The 18,209-nt window shown below is 40.4% G+C and overlaps 1 protein-coding gene across 5 annotated transcripts; it reads right to left on the bottom strand.

Moving 5' to 3' along the window:
• Positions 1-543: 543 nt before the first annotated feature.
• LOC141935266 (scaffold attachment factor B1-like) lies at positions 544-18,175 on the bottom strand. Of its 5 annotated transcripts, none has more exons than XM_074851358.1 (21): positions 17,794-18,175; positions 16,827-16,914; positions 15,309-15,373; positions 14,942-15,220; positions 13,696-13,758; positions 12,848-12,875; positions 11,380-11,878; positions 10,906-10,955; positions 10,032-10,132; positions 8,908-9,057; positions 8,709-8,809; positions 7,613-7,758; positions 6,740-6,828; positions 6,066-6,202; positions 4,733-5,026; positions 4,057-4,194; positions 3,261-3,300; positions 2,329-2,441; positions 1,437-1,549; positions 1,164-1,230; positions 544-943 (listed from the first exon to the last, which is right to left on the bottom strand). In XM_074851358.1, exons 1-21 carry the CDS (start codon positions 17,983-17,985, stop codon positions 817-819), a joined length of 2,880 nt encoding a protein of 959 aa, XP_074707459.1. In that variant the 5' UTR covers positions 17,986-18,175; the 3' UTR covers positions 544-816. The 5 variants fall into 5 exon arrangements, 4 of the variants coding, with proteins under 4 accessions (XP_074707459.1, XP_074707457.1, XP_074707458.1 ...); XM_074851356.1 differs by lacking the exon at positions 17,794-18,175 and adding an exon at positions 17,546-17,727; XM_074851357.1 differs by lacking the exon at positions 14,942-15,220 and having other exon boundaries at positions 17,794-18,122.
• Between the last annotated feature and the right edge of the window lie 34 nt (positions 18,176-18,209).

Here is an 18,209-nt window from a genome sequence, read left to right as displayed (position 1 = left end):
TTACAACACACACTTCAACCCTCACTTTCTTTAATTGAGACCCATCTATCTCCTGGCCTGCCAGCCATTTTCAGCTAGCAACACAGCTGACATACAGTGCTGGTAGAAATCTAGCGGTCATCTTGCTTTGATGGCAAAAGGCTTTTGTAACTCGAACATCTGACCTGTCAGAAGGACTGCAAGGCAAGAAATACGCCTTTACTTGAACAAGGAAGACACCAGCCCAAGAGCTGTGCACAGCAATATGCAGCTGCCTGGGACCGACACCTTTTTCTGCTAAAACCAGAGCGCAGCTCCCTCGGGAAAAGCCATCGACAGCGCAGAATGTCCCTCTGCTTGCCCTGCGCCGGGTGCCCGGAGACCAGCCTCTTCCTCTTGACTGGAGCGTGCAGCAGCCTGTTGCCTGACATTTATCCCCCCTCTCTTTCAAATGCATCTAAGGACACCTCATCACATCCCTTGGAATCTCATGGTGTGGAAAGCAAATTCTCTCTTTCCTTTAATGCCTTTTACCCTCCTTCAAAGACTCTAGAAGCAAGAAAGTAGTAGCCATAAACTGATTTTATTATTTTTGAAAAATGGAATGTTTCGCTATCAGAAACCTTAAGTGATGTTTGACCAAGAACACATTTATTACAAAAAAAAAAAAACAAAACAACAAACTGACAAGTTGACATTATTATTTGGCTACAACACAGCAGCAGTCTTGCTTTTTGTAATCACAAATTCAAGGTGACTCTGTTTTAATAAAACTCACCACCATTGTCATCTGGCATTAAAAAAAGATATATTTATATAAGTATATATATAGTGCTTTCAGTAGCGGCGGGTAAAACGAGGTTCAGTCGGTCTGTTTGTCCGCTCTTGGCCCGCAAACGCTCCTTGTATTCCGCTACTCTGCATCATCTGGCTCTGGTTTCCAACTTGTGTGAAGCCTCCGCGCCTAAGAACAAGACCAGATAAACTGAAAGTTGCCCAGAAAAGTTAATACTACTGTGACTCTGAGAAAAGATGTTTGCTTAGGTTTTTTTTCTACTTGCCAATCCATAGTTAAGTAGAAGCTGAAAGTAGTATTTTTCACAATTGACACAGGAATTTCTTCTTTTATACAGATTGGTCAACTATTATAAAAACATTATAAGCGCTCTGACAAAGCTTCTTACCCCGACATCCCTCCTCGATTCATCACATGGCCTGGTCCTGACTGACCAGGCATGCTTCTATCACCACCTAATTTTAAAAAAAAAGAAAAAAAAAGGCAAAAAAAAGACAGACTTTTGTGTTTTCCTAATAAAAAAGCCACCTCGTTCCCAGAATTTTATTTGCGTTCTCGGTAATGCTGTTAAAGCTCCATAGGAATTTTAACTACTGCTAGAAGTTCAGCAGCAGTAATTCACAGAAAAAACCACGATCACACTGGTAAGCAGCAAGTGTACCTTGCCATCTCTCATGATCCCGTCCCATCATTCCTCCATCCACATTTCCCTGCCATGAACGATCTTGATGCCCCTCTAACTTTCGACCATGATCTCCCCAGTCACGTCCATCTCTTAAAAAAATAAAAGAACATCTTCTAGGTGTGTCCCTTATCCATTTAGCAGCATAGGGTAAAGCCAAACAGTGTACCCCATACAAAAGTGTATTAAATTGTTAATCAAGCTGTATCTATAGCCACTCAATCATTGCAGTAAAAACTGGTCAAAGAAAAACGACGAGAAACTTGTGCAAAGGATGCTGTTCAGCAACAAAGCTCGTCTTCTTCTGATCTAGAGACATAATTAGTATCACAACAATCTAAAATACTCAAACATGGAACAATTCATTGACTGCCATTCCTCTGTCTGTTATATTTATGTAGAACTGAACATTATGAATCTGGAAAATGCCCAGCTCATCTAGCTGGTTTAAAGAGAAACTGCTATGATTCCAGATGAGTCTCAGCTCCCCACCTCCACTGTTGCAGAGATTCTGACTCTATGTCCTTAAAACCTGACTGCTAGCCACCAATGTAACTCTGGAAGACGTTACGGGAGCATCTGGTACAGGACTGAACCTCATTTGTAGAAAATAAAATTATTTCCAAGAAGACCAGTTATGAGCTGAGCTAACTGAGCAGCAGCACTTCTGTACTCACTACAACGCTCCCTTCTCCTGATGCACGGGGGAGCTACGTGTGTGAATTCCTTGCTTCTCCAGATGCTGGAAGAAACTATCTGGAGAGAGGATTCACACCTGTCAAACTGCTTCCGCTGTCACCCTTCAAAGGTTCACCGAGTGTTAAAATTTTAAGAATCAACAAATCACTTCCCTTATTTCATATGCACTAACCGTGTTTGTGGAGGTATTCCTCTCCCTTCGCTCATTCTTCTGTCAGACCCATAGCCACCCCAACTATCACGAGAGTGACGATCGGGCCCTCCATGGCGTTCATCTGGGTAATGCTGGAAGGCAAACGGTACAGAATTATGCTAAGAATCAATACAGGTTTTCTTTTAGGATTGCAAAAATTCAGATCCTCAGAGGTTGCCTTTCTATAAGCTGTCAGAAAACAATACGGTAGCTGTCTTGTTTTTTACCGGTTTCATTGCTGCCACTGTGCGCAGTTCACTCTAGGCAGATTCTAGCTCCGCTCACTGGCGGGAGAAGGCTTTTTGTTCGGTAAGGGGTGGGGGGTTTTTTTGTTTGGTAGGGTGTTTTTAAGGTTTACATTCTGGCTCCGGATTGTTAACTTTAATATAGAAGATCTACCTGCTTCCTACCTCTCTTCAAAAATGAAAGGGTTTATATACCATTGCGATACTGGTTTTCACACCTGTCCTTTTACAGTCATTTGCCTTGTTCCATTGTAACACCAGTTGTTTTCTACAAACCATTTGGATAAAAGTCAGACCAGAGAAAGGATCCCTTGCCAGCTAAGTTTAAGACGCTACAGTAACTACCTCTTAACGCAATGCAGACAAGTAAGATGGTAAACCTGAAAACTTTTATCACCACATACCAGCCTGAAAAGATGCTGTACTGTAGCTCCCATTGCTTGGAGGTTTCTCCCCGCCCCAATCTGTGGCTACCGCCCTAAGTGAGCGGATAACTTAGTAAGTTACATTCTGCATGTTAGCATGGAAAACCAGTTGCTGCTTGAACAGTTTAAACCCAGTGGTGGTTGCATTTAAGAACCAGACTGCACATGCACTCTGTTCTTTCCACTTTGGCATCAGTTTGTTTGGGTTTTTAAATGAAGCTGTTATTTAGGTATAACTCACCTGCCCGTCTCGATCTGGTATTCCTCTCGAACTGTCTCTTCTGGAACAAAAAAAAGAGAAGTTTCAGTTGAATCAGCACAGTAATCATAATTCCGATGTCTGTATGAAATAGCACGTGAAAATTTATCTTCGTTAGGTTGTGAATTTGAAGGCCAACGTTTGTTTAGGGGCACAATATTCAAGTAAATTCTCATTTCGTAGCATAGAAAGAGATCAAAGTAACATCCATTACTATAATATGGGTAAGCAAGGCATCACTGTGGCATGGTGAGATACTCAATGGTACCGAGGGAGAATACTTGAGTGAACCTACCAGTATCAGAAATTAGTTACCAGCAAAAGCAAAGCAGCATGGTTTTTGCCAAAGATCCTTTGAGAGCAAAACAGAAGTCTCAATAGCACTACACAGAGATTATTCTTGCATTCTGTGGAACTAAAAATCTGAGTTAGCTAGGCTTCAAAGATGAAAGCAGGTAAAGTTTTGAAGCAAAAGGAAATGGCTACATCTTAGGCTAAGCAACAGGGAGTCATAGACCAGATTTCCATACATCTCGAGAGAACCTGTAGGATCTCCCTTGGCATCACAGCGGACTACATCAGGACTTGACCTCTTTCCGGTATGTTCGTAAATAATGGAAACGCATGATTGCAAGCGCATATAAAATTAGACACAAGAAATGCACAAGGGTCATTTGTTTAGCTCTTCTCTTTTGACACCCTTCAAGCCATTAGTAAGCCACAAAAAGACACCTTATTCCCATAAAGGTACAGGAAGAAAAGACACCGCCTTGCCGACCTGTCCAAACAATGATCTTGGTATCGGCCACGATCCCTGTGGTCAAAGTCGTGGAATCGGTCTTGACGGCTAAATTCAGAATGATACCTATCATCCATTGCCATTCGCTTTGCCTCTGGCCAGTACGGGTCATCTCGCCTACAAAAAAGGTCACAATTACTAGTAATCTCAAAACAATTTTCCTCTCCTCCTCTCTTGTTACCAAACCTCATTTAATCCAATTGCCACAACAATTATTTTTGATCTATAATCAAAATCCCTCGTGTGTTAAGCAGGCATCACGTTTCAGTTTCAGAGGAAGCTAGGTGTATTGACGCTATACAAAAATCTTCATCTCAGTATGTGCTGATGCGAGAAGAGAATGAGTATCTGTTCCCACTAGCAATCCTACTTCGGAGACAATATGCATGGTTTCTATACTCTGTCACTCCTCTTTTGGAAATAAGAATTTTAATCCTGTTGTAATAAAACTGTGCTTACAGGTATACGAGTATAACATTTGCTCTTTCTCAAGATCGGTATTAAAGTGTTAAAAGCAACATGTAAAGAGTTTTTCGGTTGTGAGCTCCCAAGACTGCTTTAGCAAGAGTACTCACAATTTACATAGGCTTTAGAATGCGCTATCTGTAACTGGATGCGGTTGAGGAGTTTGGAATCTCATCACAGTTATTGTTACCTGCCATCAGGATCGTAAGGCCTTCTCATGGCAGATCGCCGCTCTTGTTCGTAGCGTAGCTGTTCCTGCTGACGTCGCAGCTCTTCCCTCTCTCGCTGGATTCGTTCTTGTTCTCGTCTCCTTTCCTGCTCTATGTGCATTCTTTCCCTCTCTAATCTCTCCCTCTCCAAGCGCTCTCTGTCAAGACGCTGCCTTTGAAATTCAAGTCGTTCTCGCTCTCTCTGGAGCCTCTGCCTTTCATCCCGCTCATGAATAGCTTGAAGCCGTTGTTCTCGTTCTCTCCTCTCTCTCTCTCTAATTGGAAAAGAGATATTCTGTTTTCACATGTATCATACTAATTATTGTTTAGTTTTGTGTGCTTGACGGGTAGAATGTCTGCATTTAGATAATATAGGCCTGTGGGAGACTCGGAGGCACCCTACCTATCATTCTTGAGATTCCTGCCCTGCTGTGGGCAAGATCAAAGCACAGTGGAAAGCTAGGCCTGCAAAAATTCACAATATACACAGGCGAAAGCAGCAGGTTCGAGGTCTTTTCTTTCTTATCCTCTTTCTGGCTAGCAAGGACCAAGCTCCGTGGTGCCAGTGTCCCCACTTGCGTTCCTCTGCCCTGGTGCTGCCGCAGAGATCCCCCAGGTCACGAGGTAACGAGAATAAATTTACTCTTTGCGTTTCATCTGTGGTTTTGTGGTTGCTGCTGCATCCTGCCTGTGATGGTTCACACAGTGGGGTTTGTTTGCCCCCCCCCTTCTTAAAAAAAAAAAAGTTTCTACATTCTTCCCACTACCTGCTTAAATGCGAACGATCTCTTCCCAACTAAATCGCAGCTGCTTAGTGGGGTGGGGGGAAGTAACGAAGTCCACGTCCATACAGATGAAAGAAGAAAGGGTAAGCGTTCTGCCTAAGTAACACGGTATCTACTCTAAGTCAGCTCTGAGAAAGCTTTCATAAAGCACAGCACATCCTAAGACAGAAGTCTGACAAACAGAAAGTATTTATGAACTTCCAGGGGGAAAAAAAAAAAACCTCAAGTATGTAAATTCAAATCTGATCAAGCAGAACGTGAGACCTGAAAGCACCTAGAAAGTTGTTATTCAGCAAGAGTCTCACAAAAAGCATAGGCTTAGAGAAGATCAATTTCAGTACTGAAAACCTTCATAATTTGGCATCATGTCTGTTCTAGCAACAGAACAGTATCAAATCCATCTGAGATACTCATGTTGGAGGGCCAGCACAACACTACTTTGCAACTTTGCAGCCTGATCAGAAACACAGATAAGGGAAGTAAAAACAAGTGCCATTCAAAGTTTAGAGCGAAACTGGGAAAAACTCACCGGCGTCTTTCCGTTTCCCTGATTTCTCGCTCCCTCTGTCTCTGACGTTCACGTTCTCGCTGTTCTTTGATTTTATCAAATGATAAAATATCTTGCTTTTCTTTGCTCTCGGATTTGCGATCCTGGCTTTTTGTACTCTGAGTTAAAGCAAAACAATACATTAGCTGACCACGGTGCATTTTTAGCTAAAATTCCTAGGCAAAAGGCCTACCTTATGCTGACCTGAGCAAAACAGAGTACGATACCTTCTCAGACGTAAATAATGTTGGAATTTCGTGGAAAAGTAGGTCGGGGAAAAGTACCCCGAATTTGGCTAGAACTTCTAAAGACTTTAAATATATATAAATACCAAGAACACGTGATCTGACTTGCACCGGTGGAAAATGATACACCGTTTTAAAGGTCACCCATTAACACACTCCACACTCATCATCTTAACACCATTTTCATGTTGCAACTCTACTTCTCCAACTAAGGCAGCAGCAACAAAAACTATAAAGAAGGTGAAGCATAAGCATTTACTTCTGCACCATCACTGACACCCTACTGCCTTCTAAAAAGTTATAAAAGGATAACTCTTCCAAATATGCAAGGCAAAAAAACCCTTCAAATATATGCATCTAAAGCTATTTGACACCTATTTTTACACAGAGGCTTCTCAGAGTTGTACTTACCCTCTCTTTTGATGTAGAAGTTTTCACACTAATAACTGGTTCTCCTTTAGATTTGTCCATTACCACTGTCCTTTCAGCTCCTCGACTTGCTAGAAAACAAAATACATCTGAGAATAAATAATACGCAAGACATACAAAAAGTCTTGCAAGATCTAAAACTGTCAAGATACTTAGCAGTAAAAAGTTATTTTATTGAGGTTTAAAATAACTTACGGAAGATTACATTTATGATTTAAATAGCTTACCAAGATTTGGCCAAGTTGGGGATTGGGGGCAGTAAAGCTATCAAAATTAGAGTAGTTTTTTCTGGCAGGGATGACAGTTAAAAGAAAGCAAATTTAATTTCATTCTTCCGTCTGCAAAACACATTCCTTTGCCACAGTTAAAAAAACAACAAAAGAAAACCCAAAATAAAGCATACAGAACCACATGCTGTGTTAGGTCTAAACCCAGCGGTAGTTCCATAAAATTCACAGTTTACCATTTCGAGTATTTAAAGCCCAGTAATTACGAAAACTCTGTTGCTAAGTTACTAGCATTCTAAGTCACAAAAAAAAGTTTTCAAGGTATTTTCTGGTATTTTTTTGTTCAACAGGAAAACCTCAGTATTACTAAGTACGCCTCATGGTCTTTTTACTGAATTATGAATCGCACCCAATAAGAACACCGAGTTTTGCACAGGCTGAAGTCTTCATATCAACCACAATTCTGAAAGTTTACACTTGGTCCTACATTTCCTACTTAGCTGATAAGGGAAATTTTTCTGGATGCAAAGTAGCAGCTTTGTCACAGTAGTTGTACCAATTTTTTTATTTTATTTTTTTTTAAAAACAAGTATCCTTGAAAACATTTCTGAAAGGCAGCTAGAATTACCTGATTTGCTTGCCCTAGATCGATCACAGGATCCGGCCTTTTGTTCATCTTTCTCTTTTCCTTCTTTTTCATCTTTTCCATCTTTTTCTGATTTCTTAGCATCATCTCTTTTGTCGGTCTTCTCCTCCTTCTTAATACCAACAGACCTATAGGTGAACTTTGCTTTAATATGGGACCTAACAAAAAGTGCTATACATCCACTCTCATCAAGCCAACCATGTCCAAAAAAAACCAAACCAACCCCAATCACCCAACCCTAAAAACCTCAACACAAAAACCCTCCAAAACATACTCTCAGAAAACCCACTCCCAGTACCTTCCACGCTGCTGTGCTGAAGCCAATGTATACTTGATTAAGAGTAGCAACCAATACTAAGCTAAAGCTGACCAGAAGTGAGAAAAAACAGATAATCCTTCTGAGTATTTGGAGACTTCAAGTGCTAGAAGTAAAGTTTTCTGTTCTGCCTGTAAGTTCATGTTTAGCACAGGGGGAAGAGGGCCCACTCAGGTAGAGGCTGAGCTCCCCGGAAGAGCTTTTGTAAACAAATAACTTAAAACACCACATACAAGCAGGCCAGCCTGCCAAAGCATCTCCTCTGCCAAATCTTTTAAAATGTTATGAGAGAACAAAAAGTAGTAAAGCAAAATGGCTCTTTTAAAAGCCACAGACCACTTGAAAAACAAATATTGAACTATCGCTCACTAACTGTCCAAACAGTCTATCAAAAAGACAGACTAAAATCCTGGAAATATTTGTCATTGAGAAGAGCAGACCAAGCCAGAGTCACATCAGAAGATGAGTGATTCTGATAAAAATAATGTTTTATCTAGAAATGAGTTCATTAACTATCTCCTGATATAACTGACAAGTTTTGATACTAAACCCCGAAGAGCTCCATCTTTCTGAACAGAGGGCCAATTAGATTCACTCGCTGCTGTAGAACACCGATTTCACTTTCTCAAATATTACTCTTATTTCAGATGCAGCGTGAAGCAGCAAATTGAGATTTACTACAGTTACTGTTCACTTCGGTCATGTGGCTGCATTTCAAATGAGTGGCCTTTAAACACAGAAAAATAGCATAAAACACTTTACTTCTCAGATTTGGACTCTGCAGAATGGTGCCTGTCTTTATCCTTCCTTGTTTCACCTTCCTTTTTGTCTGAAGGCTTTTTCCCAGCCGGTTCATTTTTTGCCTAGAATTTTAGCCAGAAATATTTTTACAATAAGAGACAGACATTAAACTCGCACACTTTTATTTTCATTGCACTGTCACGGAGTAGCTACTGCTTACCTTCTCCACGGAAATCATTTTTCCGTGCAGCTCTGTTCTGTGGAGATGATTAATACACTTAGTGGCTTCTTCAGATGTTGACATTGTAACAAAGCCGTAACAGCGAGCACCAGGACTGCGAGCATTTGTCACTACTTTTGCACCAACCACCTTTGGGAGAAAAATTATTCTGTGTTTGCAGATCTGTCACCAAGTAAGTTCTAACTTAATCACCATTTGAGCAGCTCTGTCTACCGGTACCACACAGTATAGCACAGGGAAGAAATATGCTCGGCACACGTTTCATCGGCATTCTCAGAAGACAGCATTGCTAGGCTCGTATGACAGGCAGCAAACGTTACTATTTTAACTTGACCTCTATACTGTCGCGCAACCGCGTTCTAGAAGCGCCTGACTAAAAACTACTGCACAGAATATCACATGAACAGCATTTACACCCGTGTCAACAGCAACACAAACACAGATGAAAGGGTTCAAATTTAAGATTATTCCACCTGTTCTGAAAAAAGTATAAAACAAGAACTACCACCACTTTGTCATTTCTTACAGGACACCTCTGCTAGTTTCTATCCACAGACGACAATCTCTGACAGCACAGAGGCACACGCTTAGCAACACAAACATTTAATATTACGTTCAGAAATGTATTAGGAGGAAGGGGAGATGGTCGTGGAAAGAGGTCCCTTCCGCAACTTCTGCTCTCATAACCTAACTGGCACTGAACAACAAATGGAAGCCTGCCCTCAAAGACTAGATTTCTCAAAGGAATACCCCTTGAAATGGAACAGTTTAGAAGAGCATTAACTATCGCCAGACACCCAAGAGGTATAATTAGACTACAGTGCACTAGATGACAACCCACCAGTCTCTCCTGTAAATAATTGCCTCATTCTTACAGATATTGCACAGATTCTCTGAAACCTGGACTTCAGTCCCTCCCGGGCCCCATGTCAGACAACCTTCTTTATAAAGTATGTTACTTTCTTGTGTTCTTTTCAAACTCTGTATCTGAAAGTTAAGTGTTTAGCCTATGCAGTTATTCATTAGGAAAAATAAGAGCTAAATTTAAGGTCATCCTTTGCAACTGATAAAATGTTTTCTTAATTTACATAACCACTACATACCTTCCCATACTTGCTGAAAAGATTCTTCAAGTCTGTAGCTCTAGTAGAGGATGAAAGTCCACTAACCCACAAATTTCTGCCAGAACCACTACCGGCACGGCCTAAGGTACGAAAAAGCCAAACACAAAAGGACCGTGTAGCAGAGAATGCAACAGTGAAAAACTAAACGCCCTACAAATGTTTTTTTCTTCATAAACCTCTTCAAATGCAATTTTACTTATATCTCTTCCAATCAATCTTAAAAAAAAAAAAAATCAATAAACACATTGCAGCCTGCAAAAATGAACCTCTGAAGTGCATACTTGATGTGCATTTGAGTAGTCTCAATGAGTTTTCATCTACGTATTGTATTACTACACTTCAATCGCTTCTATGAGAACTACAAAGTATTAAATGTTAATTCACAAGAGACTTGTTTTTTTAAAAAAGCCTGTCAGTTAGTAAGGTTACAGAAGTTACGTGAAATGAAATTTACAAGTCATGCTTTGAAGGCCTATGTTACAACTGCATTGAGGGTTCACTGACTTAACAGTCACTACCAGAATTGCCGCTCAGAGTATAAACCTATAGATTTAGGCATCTGTTGAGATTTTTCAGACAACTCCTGGTCTTGCCAGTACCTATCACCATTCACAAAGCTACAACTCCAGTATAACTATTACAGTGAAGATGCGGACATTCTTAGGGAATTAAGACACGAAAAATAAGCAATGCAAGAAAGGCAAGTCAAAAAGTGAGCAGAACTATTATTAGTCTCTATTCAATCCATTCAGTGCTTACTTACTACAACTGAGTCACAAGTAATGGTTAGATTTGACCCCATTAACATTTTTTTTCAAGTCATTTGTACATTTTTTTAATAAAAATACCATACCTTTCTCATCCTTTGAGATTATCTTTGTATCTCTGTCCTCCTCAACAGGGCTAAAGACAAAACACCACATTATTCAACCAATAATATGCAAAAAGAACATTAATTCTAGATTGTGCACTAAAACTGGATACCTACCAGTAAATTAGTTCTGAAATAAAGTCTATCTTTGCAAATTTATAGAAGAGTGACAGGAAATATGGGATTCGTATCCTTAAATGGTCAATTCTGTTTTGCAGATGACAGAAATAAGAGTAATTTAAGAAAACAACCTTTGAAGGTTGAGGAAGGAAAGAAATCAAACCCTCTGTGTTTAAAAAAAAAAAATCTGCACATGGAGAAATAAAACAGACTCTTTAGGAATAGGCTACATTTTCATCAGTCTCGGTGGCCAATTGAAGGAAACAGCTTATTCGCATCACTTAACGACCAATGAAAAAAAGATAGCATCTGGTCTATAACGGAGAAAAAACAAACCTCTTTTTCTGATCACCGCCCTCACTGGTTGAGGACTCTTTAGTAGCAGGGGATTCCTCAGAATTAGCTTTGTCTTCTGTTTTCTTGGCATCTTCTTTGCTATCTTTGGCTTCAGGACCTGCGCCTTTTTCCGCTGTTTCCCCACTAGAGGCTTCCAGGCCTTGGGAGCGTTTGCTACTCTGATCGCTTAGGGTCTCTACTACTAAAGATTCAGAGTCCGGTTTCTCTTCCTCTATTGTCTGTTCACTTGTCTCCCCTTTTGCTACAACTAAACGCTTTGCTTCCTTCCTTGCCATAGCTTGTGCCGATTTGCTGTCCAAATCTAAAGCATCTTCCTCCAACTGAGCGGCAGCAAGAGCGTCCTCTTCCTCCGCTAGCCTCTTGCCTGGCACCACGTTACTTGCTTCCTGTGCATGCGGCCGCTCCGCTTCAGAAGTTTCTTCGTTAAGTAGTTCAGATTTACAAGTTTCCCCCAAAATGTCGAGTATTTTCTCATTTTCTACGGATTTAACAGGAATAGAATGGCACAAGATTTAATCACCAGGGAAATACAGCAATCACAAATGTGGAACTGGCATGGCTGCCACACTAACACCAAGAGAACTTCTAAGCTACACAGAGATTGGAAAACCCTAGTGTACACAGTGTTAAAAGTACTATGCTAACTGCTGTCTGACAAACTACCAAATCAGCCCTAATATGTTAACAGGGAAGAAAAATGCCCCCACAGACTTAACAAAAACCTTCTGGCTCATCCTTGATATTCTTCATGAAATCGTTCAGCTCTGTTTCTTCTCTAGTTAGCTTCCAGAGTCCAAGATGCTTAACTGAACGTATCAAGGCACTGAGAGTTCAATTTCCAAATTTCTGTGAAATTCTTTTAGCAGACAGTCCAACATGAGAACTGGGCATCTTCTGATGGTGCACAAGTATGTTTGCAGTCCAGAAAGCGAATAGGATCTGTAGAAAATTCCTGCGATGATAGCGTATTCCTTCTTCTGAAGTCCAGACACTCTTTAATTTCTGTTCTGTACCAAAGCTTTGTTTTACCTACACTCCTGTATTTATATTCATAGAACTACAGTACAGTGTGATATCACAAGATCTGTTTTCAGAACCTTTACATCTTTAAGGCTCATTCCTTAATGCCACTGTAGGTAACAGTTCTATGGAACCATTTCTTCACATTAAATACATGTTTACAAAAAGAAGTTATTCACAGATCTGGTGATATGACTGGGTTTCCAATCTCTATGACCCTGCATGACCTGGATTGTCCACTATAATAACGTACGCTACAGTAATGCATTAAAAAAAAAAAAAAAAACAACCAGGGACACAAAAATAATTAAATGAAGAATGGAACTGTTTCAATCCCCAGGACTTTTTTTTTTTAAATTTAAACAAACAAAAAACCAAAACAAACAAACAAAAAACCAATAAAACCACAAAACCAAAAACACAGTACCTGGCTCCAAAGGTAACTCTTCAAGTTCCTGCAGTGAAAAAAATTTAAAAAAAAGGAGAAATATCAGTATTTCATAAGTCATGATGTTATTCTGAATGACACCTCTCATCCCCCCAAGACATGGGAGAATTTAAGGAGTTACTATATAAATTTAGCCTCTGTCAACTCTGAAAATATTGGATTTTAAATAAATTTCTCACAAGAAGGTTTAATGTTACTTTTTAACACCTTCAAATTTTACCAAATGTGTAAAAACTTCACTATTTCTCAAATTCAGACACTGTGAACACACAGTATGCATTTGCATAGGTAAATAAATCAACAACTGTAAGTAGCATAGAACAAAGCTTATCTTCGTGTTACCCTTCTCTAGAGTCTACCTTACAAAGTCTGCTTTCTGAAAACAGGATTGATAGAAACGCCAGCTTTACCTGGAGCTACAAGTGTCCTTAACCTACCACGAGTGATCTGGAAACAAGGCCTGTATTTCAAGAATAGATCAATTTCAGCTTTCTTGTCAACATGTGACACCTACGCTTTTAATGGAAGTTAGATATAATGTAAGCCACTGAGTTGGTTTATACAACAGAGAAAAAGATTCCAGCCTACCGCTCAAACTCAGTATGATACATACATTATCTATATATGACCTGATAGATATACAGAAAGATATATATATATATATGTATCTTTGTCCATGATTGAATTAGGAAGGCATTAGTTTCTATTCTTTGTAGAATAAGAATGCACCCACGGTGTACTACTCGTACACATACTGTTTCAGCATACAGTTTATATGGCATATATTATGCCTTTTTGTTTGTAAAGAAAAACTGGTTACCATTTACCTTTATTACAGTTAAATCAGATGAAGCAGCATCTAAACTGTTTCCAACATCTTCAACCTCTACCTTTAAAAAGTAAATGGAAGACATTTTGTTATCTATAAAAGAATGGTACAGTGAATGAAACCTGAATGAGAAATCGAAGATTTTACTTTCACTGACAACTGATATTAAGCGAACGTATCCAGCATCCAAAACAACCAATAAGGGTAAAAACTGACCAATGACCCCCAGGCCTCTTCCCAATCCCCACCAACTGAATAAGCTTCCTCATTACCTCTCAAATATGTTGGGCGGCTCAGAAAAATCTTTTAAGGGTGGAGATTCCAACAGCAAACTCTCTTACTCTTTCTTTTTTACAGCAACAACATAGAGACAAAAAGCCTATGGGCCTCAATAGCTGTTTTCTTTACCGATAAAAGAAGACTGCGGGAGCTGACCTGGACGCCAGTAGTTTAGTCACTGAAAAAAACTACTTTCTGTTTATTTCTATTTGACTTGTGTCAGGTGGGATATGCTTGGGGATAGGGGGTTAAACTTATTTCTGCAGCTTTCAGATTTGGGGCGGGAACCATCCAACTTTAGAATCTTGTAGTCCTGACTGATGTCACAATGCGCATACACAACAAAGAGTCTAATACTTCTCTATTAGATAGGGCAGGAATAACTTTCTTCAAATGCTTTGTTGTACATTTCAGGAGGTAAACACTTGACTTTGGGGAAAAAATTATCTTCTAGCCCAGACAGACAATGTCAAATAAACAGTGCAACAGCCAGACGAACACGGAAAGCCAACATAAAAATACTTTCAACGACTGAGTAACTGCAAGACCCTATCTTAACAGAAAAATAATCTAGAATATAGTTCCCAGAATGTTGCTGTTCAGATGAAGTGAAGTAAATAAGGCTACAGCATTTGTATGCCTCACATGTCCTCCTAAATAAAGGAAAAACATGAAAATGGGAATGTAAACATAAAGTGAAGCAGAGAGATCAAAGCGTGATTAAAACAAAAGCCTTTCTGGATTAATTTGTACAGTTATATGTGTACAAACAACATCTAAGCATTTTAAAAATCAAGAATGCTATTTCTACAAATATGTAGAAGAAGAAAAAGCAATGACCATGAAAACTGGTAGAGCCCCAAATCATTTCAAATACTCTTTAGCTACTGTTTTGCTATTTAATTAAAAAAAAAAATTAAAAAAGGAAAAATGAATCTGATTCCACACACATAAGAGATGCATACCATCGCTACTGGTATTTCTCTTGATTCTTCTTTAATTTCTGAAAATTGTGGGGATGCCTCCAAGTTACCTACAGCATATTCTGTAGGCTGATCTGGAAGTTCTTTCACTTCTGCATCTGTATTTTCTTTACTATCAGACAGTGAGTCAAGAATATTATCAGCACTGTAATCCTCTCCGCAATCTACCGCATTGCCATTATCTATTTCAGCTTCATCTAACACACTAATATCCATCATGTCAATATCCTGCAAGTTATCCAAACTTGCTTCAATATCCTCCTGTAAAAAGAAAAAAAGTATGTATAATAGTCATTGTAACTTTAGAGCAATGCTATCATTATTTCACTTAAAACACAGCCTCACATACCTGTCCATCTCCCGAATCCTCTTCTAGGCCATTATCTTCTACTCCCTCTTCATCTGGTCTACGTCCTAACAACATTATGATCATTAGAATAAAAAGAAGGTAACAATATGTATCCTTCAAATTTTACTTTTTCATCAGAGATGGTATTCCATTCAGTTTAGTTATCTGTTTTTTCCTTATTTTCCACAACTGAATATACCATACCATATACCATCCCAGTTCTGTAACTGAGAAACATGCTACAGTCCAAGGTCTGTCACGAGTTCAAGAAGCACTGCTGTGCACTCCCCAGAACATTTGGCTCAGCTGAGGTTGCAGTAATTTATTACCTCAACCTTTTATTTCTTTACAGACATTCACTAGAAGAAAAAAAGAAACCAAACGAAAAACCCGACACAAAACAATGAAAAAACCCACTCTACATGTAAGCATTACTGCGGCGCTCCAGTCACCAGCTGGACACATTATATATATATATATGGAACTGACATTACTGAAAACAGTACGCTAGCTTCAGCACCAAATAGTAACTCCTGAAACTCTGAGCTAAGTAGTTGTTTCATCTTTTATGAATGTCATTTTCCTCAAAAACTACAAGCACATTACAATAAAAAAAGGGAAAGGTTGTTTTAGAGTCAAGAGGAACATCATGCCTATTTCCATCCCAATACTAAAAGTGCTGTAAGGTACATTAGGTATTTTTCTGAGACTTGAAAATGAACGTGATCAAATTACCGAAGATCTCTGGTTTTACTCACAGTTGTGACATTTATTCTCTCTCCAGTTAAAATTTTACATTTTAGTTTGCAAGCAAATGTAATACCGCTCCAAACTGGATGTAGTAACAAAAATCTGGGTCAAACAAATTAGTTGGCAAAACATTTGAGCTTCATCTACCAAAGTTACATTTTTGTGTAAACCAAAATTAATAAATTAATTAAAAATCCTTCATCTAAGCTAGTTATTCTGCAAGCTCTAATAAAAAAGTTTCAACGTTATTTGATTACAAAAGAAAATCAAAAACTGTGCTAATTAATCTTAGAAAAATACCATATTAGTTACTTAGTAATTCCTGCTACAGATCTCAGGGAACTCTGAGAAAACCAACAGATCCTTTGAGTGGACCAACTCCTACCTTATTAAATCACATGAAGTTCTGTGAATAAATGACCAGTAAGTTTAATACCATACCACCCATCCCTAGAAACCTGAGCACAAATGTGGGTAAGAGTACCAGTAACATACGGCATTAAAGGTCAGAACTGAGGAACAAAAGATTCAAGCTTGCTTAAATTTCCTCCAGAGAACCATTTTATCCAAATCTGGCTCAGGCAAGTAACGTTAGCTATAGCGTTGGAACTGCAAAACATTCAGCAACAGTATCAAAATTAAACCAAGCACTTTTCCAAAAGGAAAAGCAGACTTCAGAATAAAGATTAGTAAGCTTCCATTTCATGAGTAAAAGTTGCTAGAAAACTCAAGGGGACCAGGTGGAGATCCTCTCTAACTGCCCTGTACCTTTGCTGCTTCTTTTTGAAGTTTTCTTCATGATATTTTCTGAAACCACTGGAATTTCATCAGGATTCCCCCCTTCCTCCTCAATAGCCTATTAAGGGGAAAAGATAAAGATAGACATCAAGACAGACACAAAAATTCTGTTTGCGCATTTCTGTTGAGTTTAAGAGCTGGACACCAGAGGCAGAAACAAGAATCTAGCACTTCAAATTAAGACAGCAGCAACTCGGATATGCAAACCAAAGACTACCAGATCAAAGCAACGAGCACACGGGGAACAGTAATGTGTTGGTGTAAAGCTTCTGGAAAGCAGTCAGCAGCATAACCTAGACAAAAAAAAAAGTCTGCAACAGTGCACAGATACCCCCGGGGCGCTGCGACACCGTAAGAACCTCAGCTCTAGGACACTAGAGCTCTAGGCATCAGTTCAATGAAGGCAGTCCGTATACTACTAACATACCAAACATTCTAACGAGGATACAGTGTCCAGGCTACCAGCCAGGAAAAAAAAAAAAAAAAAATCAGTACGCAGCAAAAAGCCTAACAGACAGTGTAGAGAACTGTAAATCCAGGAACTCAATGCACGGTGGAAAGCCCAGTGATGCATGAGGCTAGAAACACTTGAACCGAATGCCACAGCAGACAGGCTGCGCTGTGCAGGTCTAGGAAATGGGGTTGGAAGCTCGCTACGTAGATGGAAACGCCAGTCTCGGCACACATACGCTCCTCCGGCGGTCTCAGGGACGAGCCTGGGATGGACGAGTACGGGGCCACGCTCGGAACGCTCGCACTGGGGCTGGCGGGCTCCACGATACCACCCGGGGCCCTGGCGCACGCTCCCCGCGGCCCCATCCCCTCCGCTCCACGGCCCTTTGGCGCCATTTTCCTCAGCAGTGCCTGGCGGGCTGAGGTCGCGCACGCGCCGACTACGCCTCCCCCGCAGGCAGCCCCGGCGCGTCCGCCCGCTCACCTTCCTGAGTCGCTCCATGAGGACGCTCTTGTTTCCACCGCTGTCCAAATTGCGGCGCTTGAGTTCAGCCCGCAAGTCTATCACGCGCAATTCGCTCAGCCGCCGCCGGTTTTCCGACTCCGAAGCGGAGACTCCAGACCCACCGAGGGACGCAGATTCTCCCTGCCCCGCCGCTGACTGACTCTCCGCCATGGGGCCGTTGTTTCGACTCGCACGCACGGAGCAAGGCAAGATAAAAACAACGGCGAAAAGCCGCGGCTGCAGCACAAAATGGTGGCAAAACTGAGACGCACTGTAGGGAAAGGGGGAGGGAAAGAAAGAAGCCGTAGCCCGCACGCGCGCTGACCAGAAAGCCCGGACGAGTTGCGCGCATGCGGAGAGGAACCTTCCCGCTGTATGGGGGGGGGGGGGGCGCT

This window comes from Strix uralensis, chromosome 27 (assembly GCF_047716275.1).
Source record: "Strix uralensis isolate ZFMK-TIS-50842 chromosome 27, bStrUra1, whole genome shotgun sequence".
NCBI classification, from domain to species: domain Eukaryota; kingdom Metazoa; phylum Chordata; class Aves; order Strigiformes; family Strigidae; genus Strix; species Strix uralensis.
This window is presented reverse-complemented; position numbering and strand designations above follow the sequence as displayed.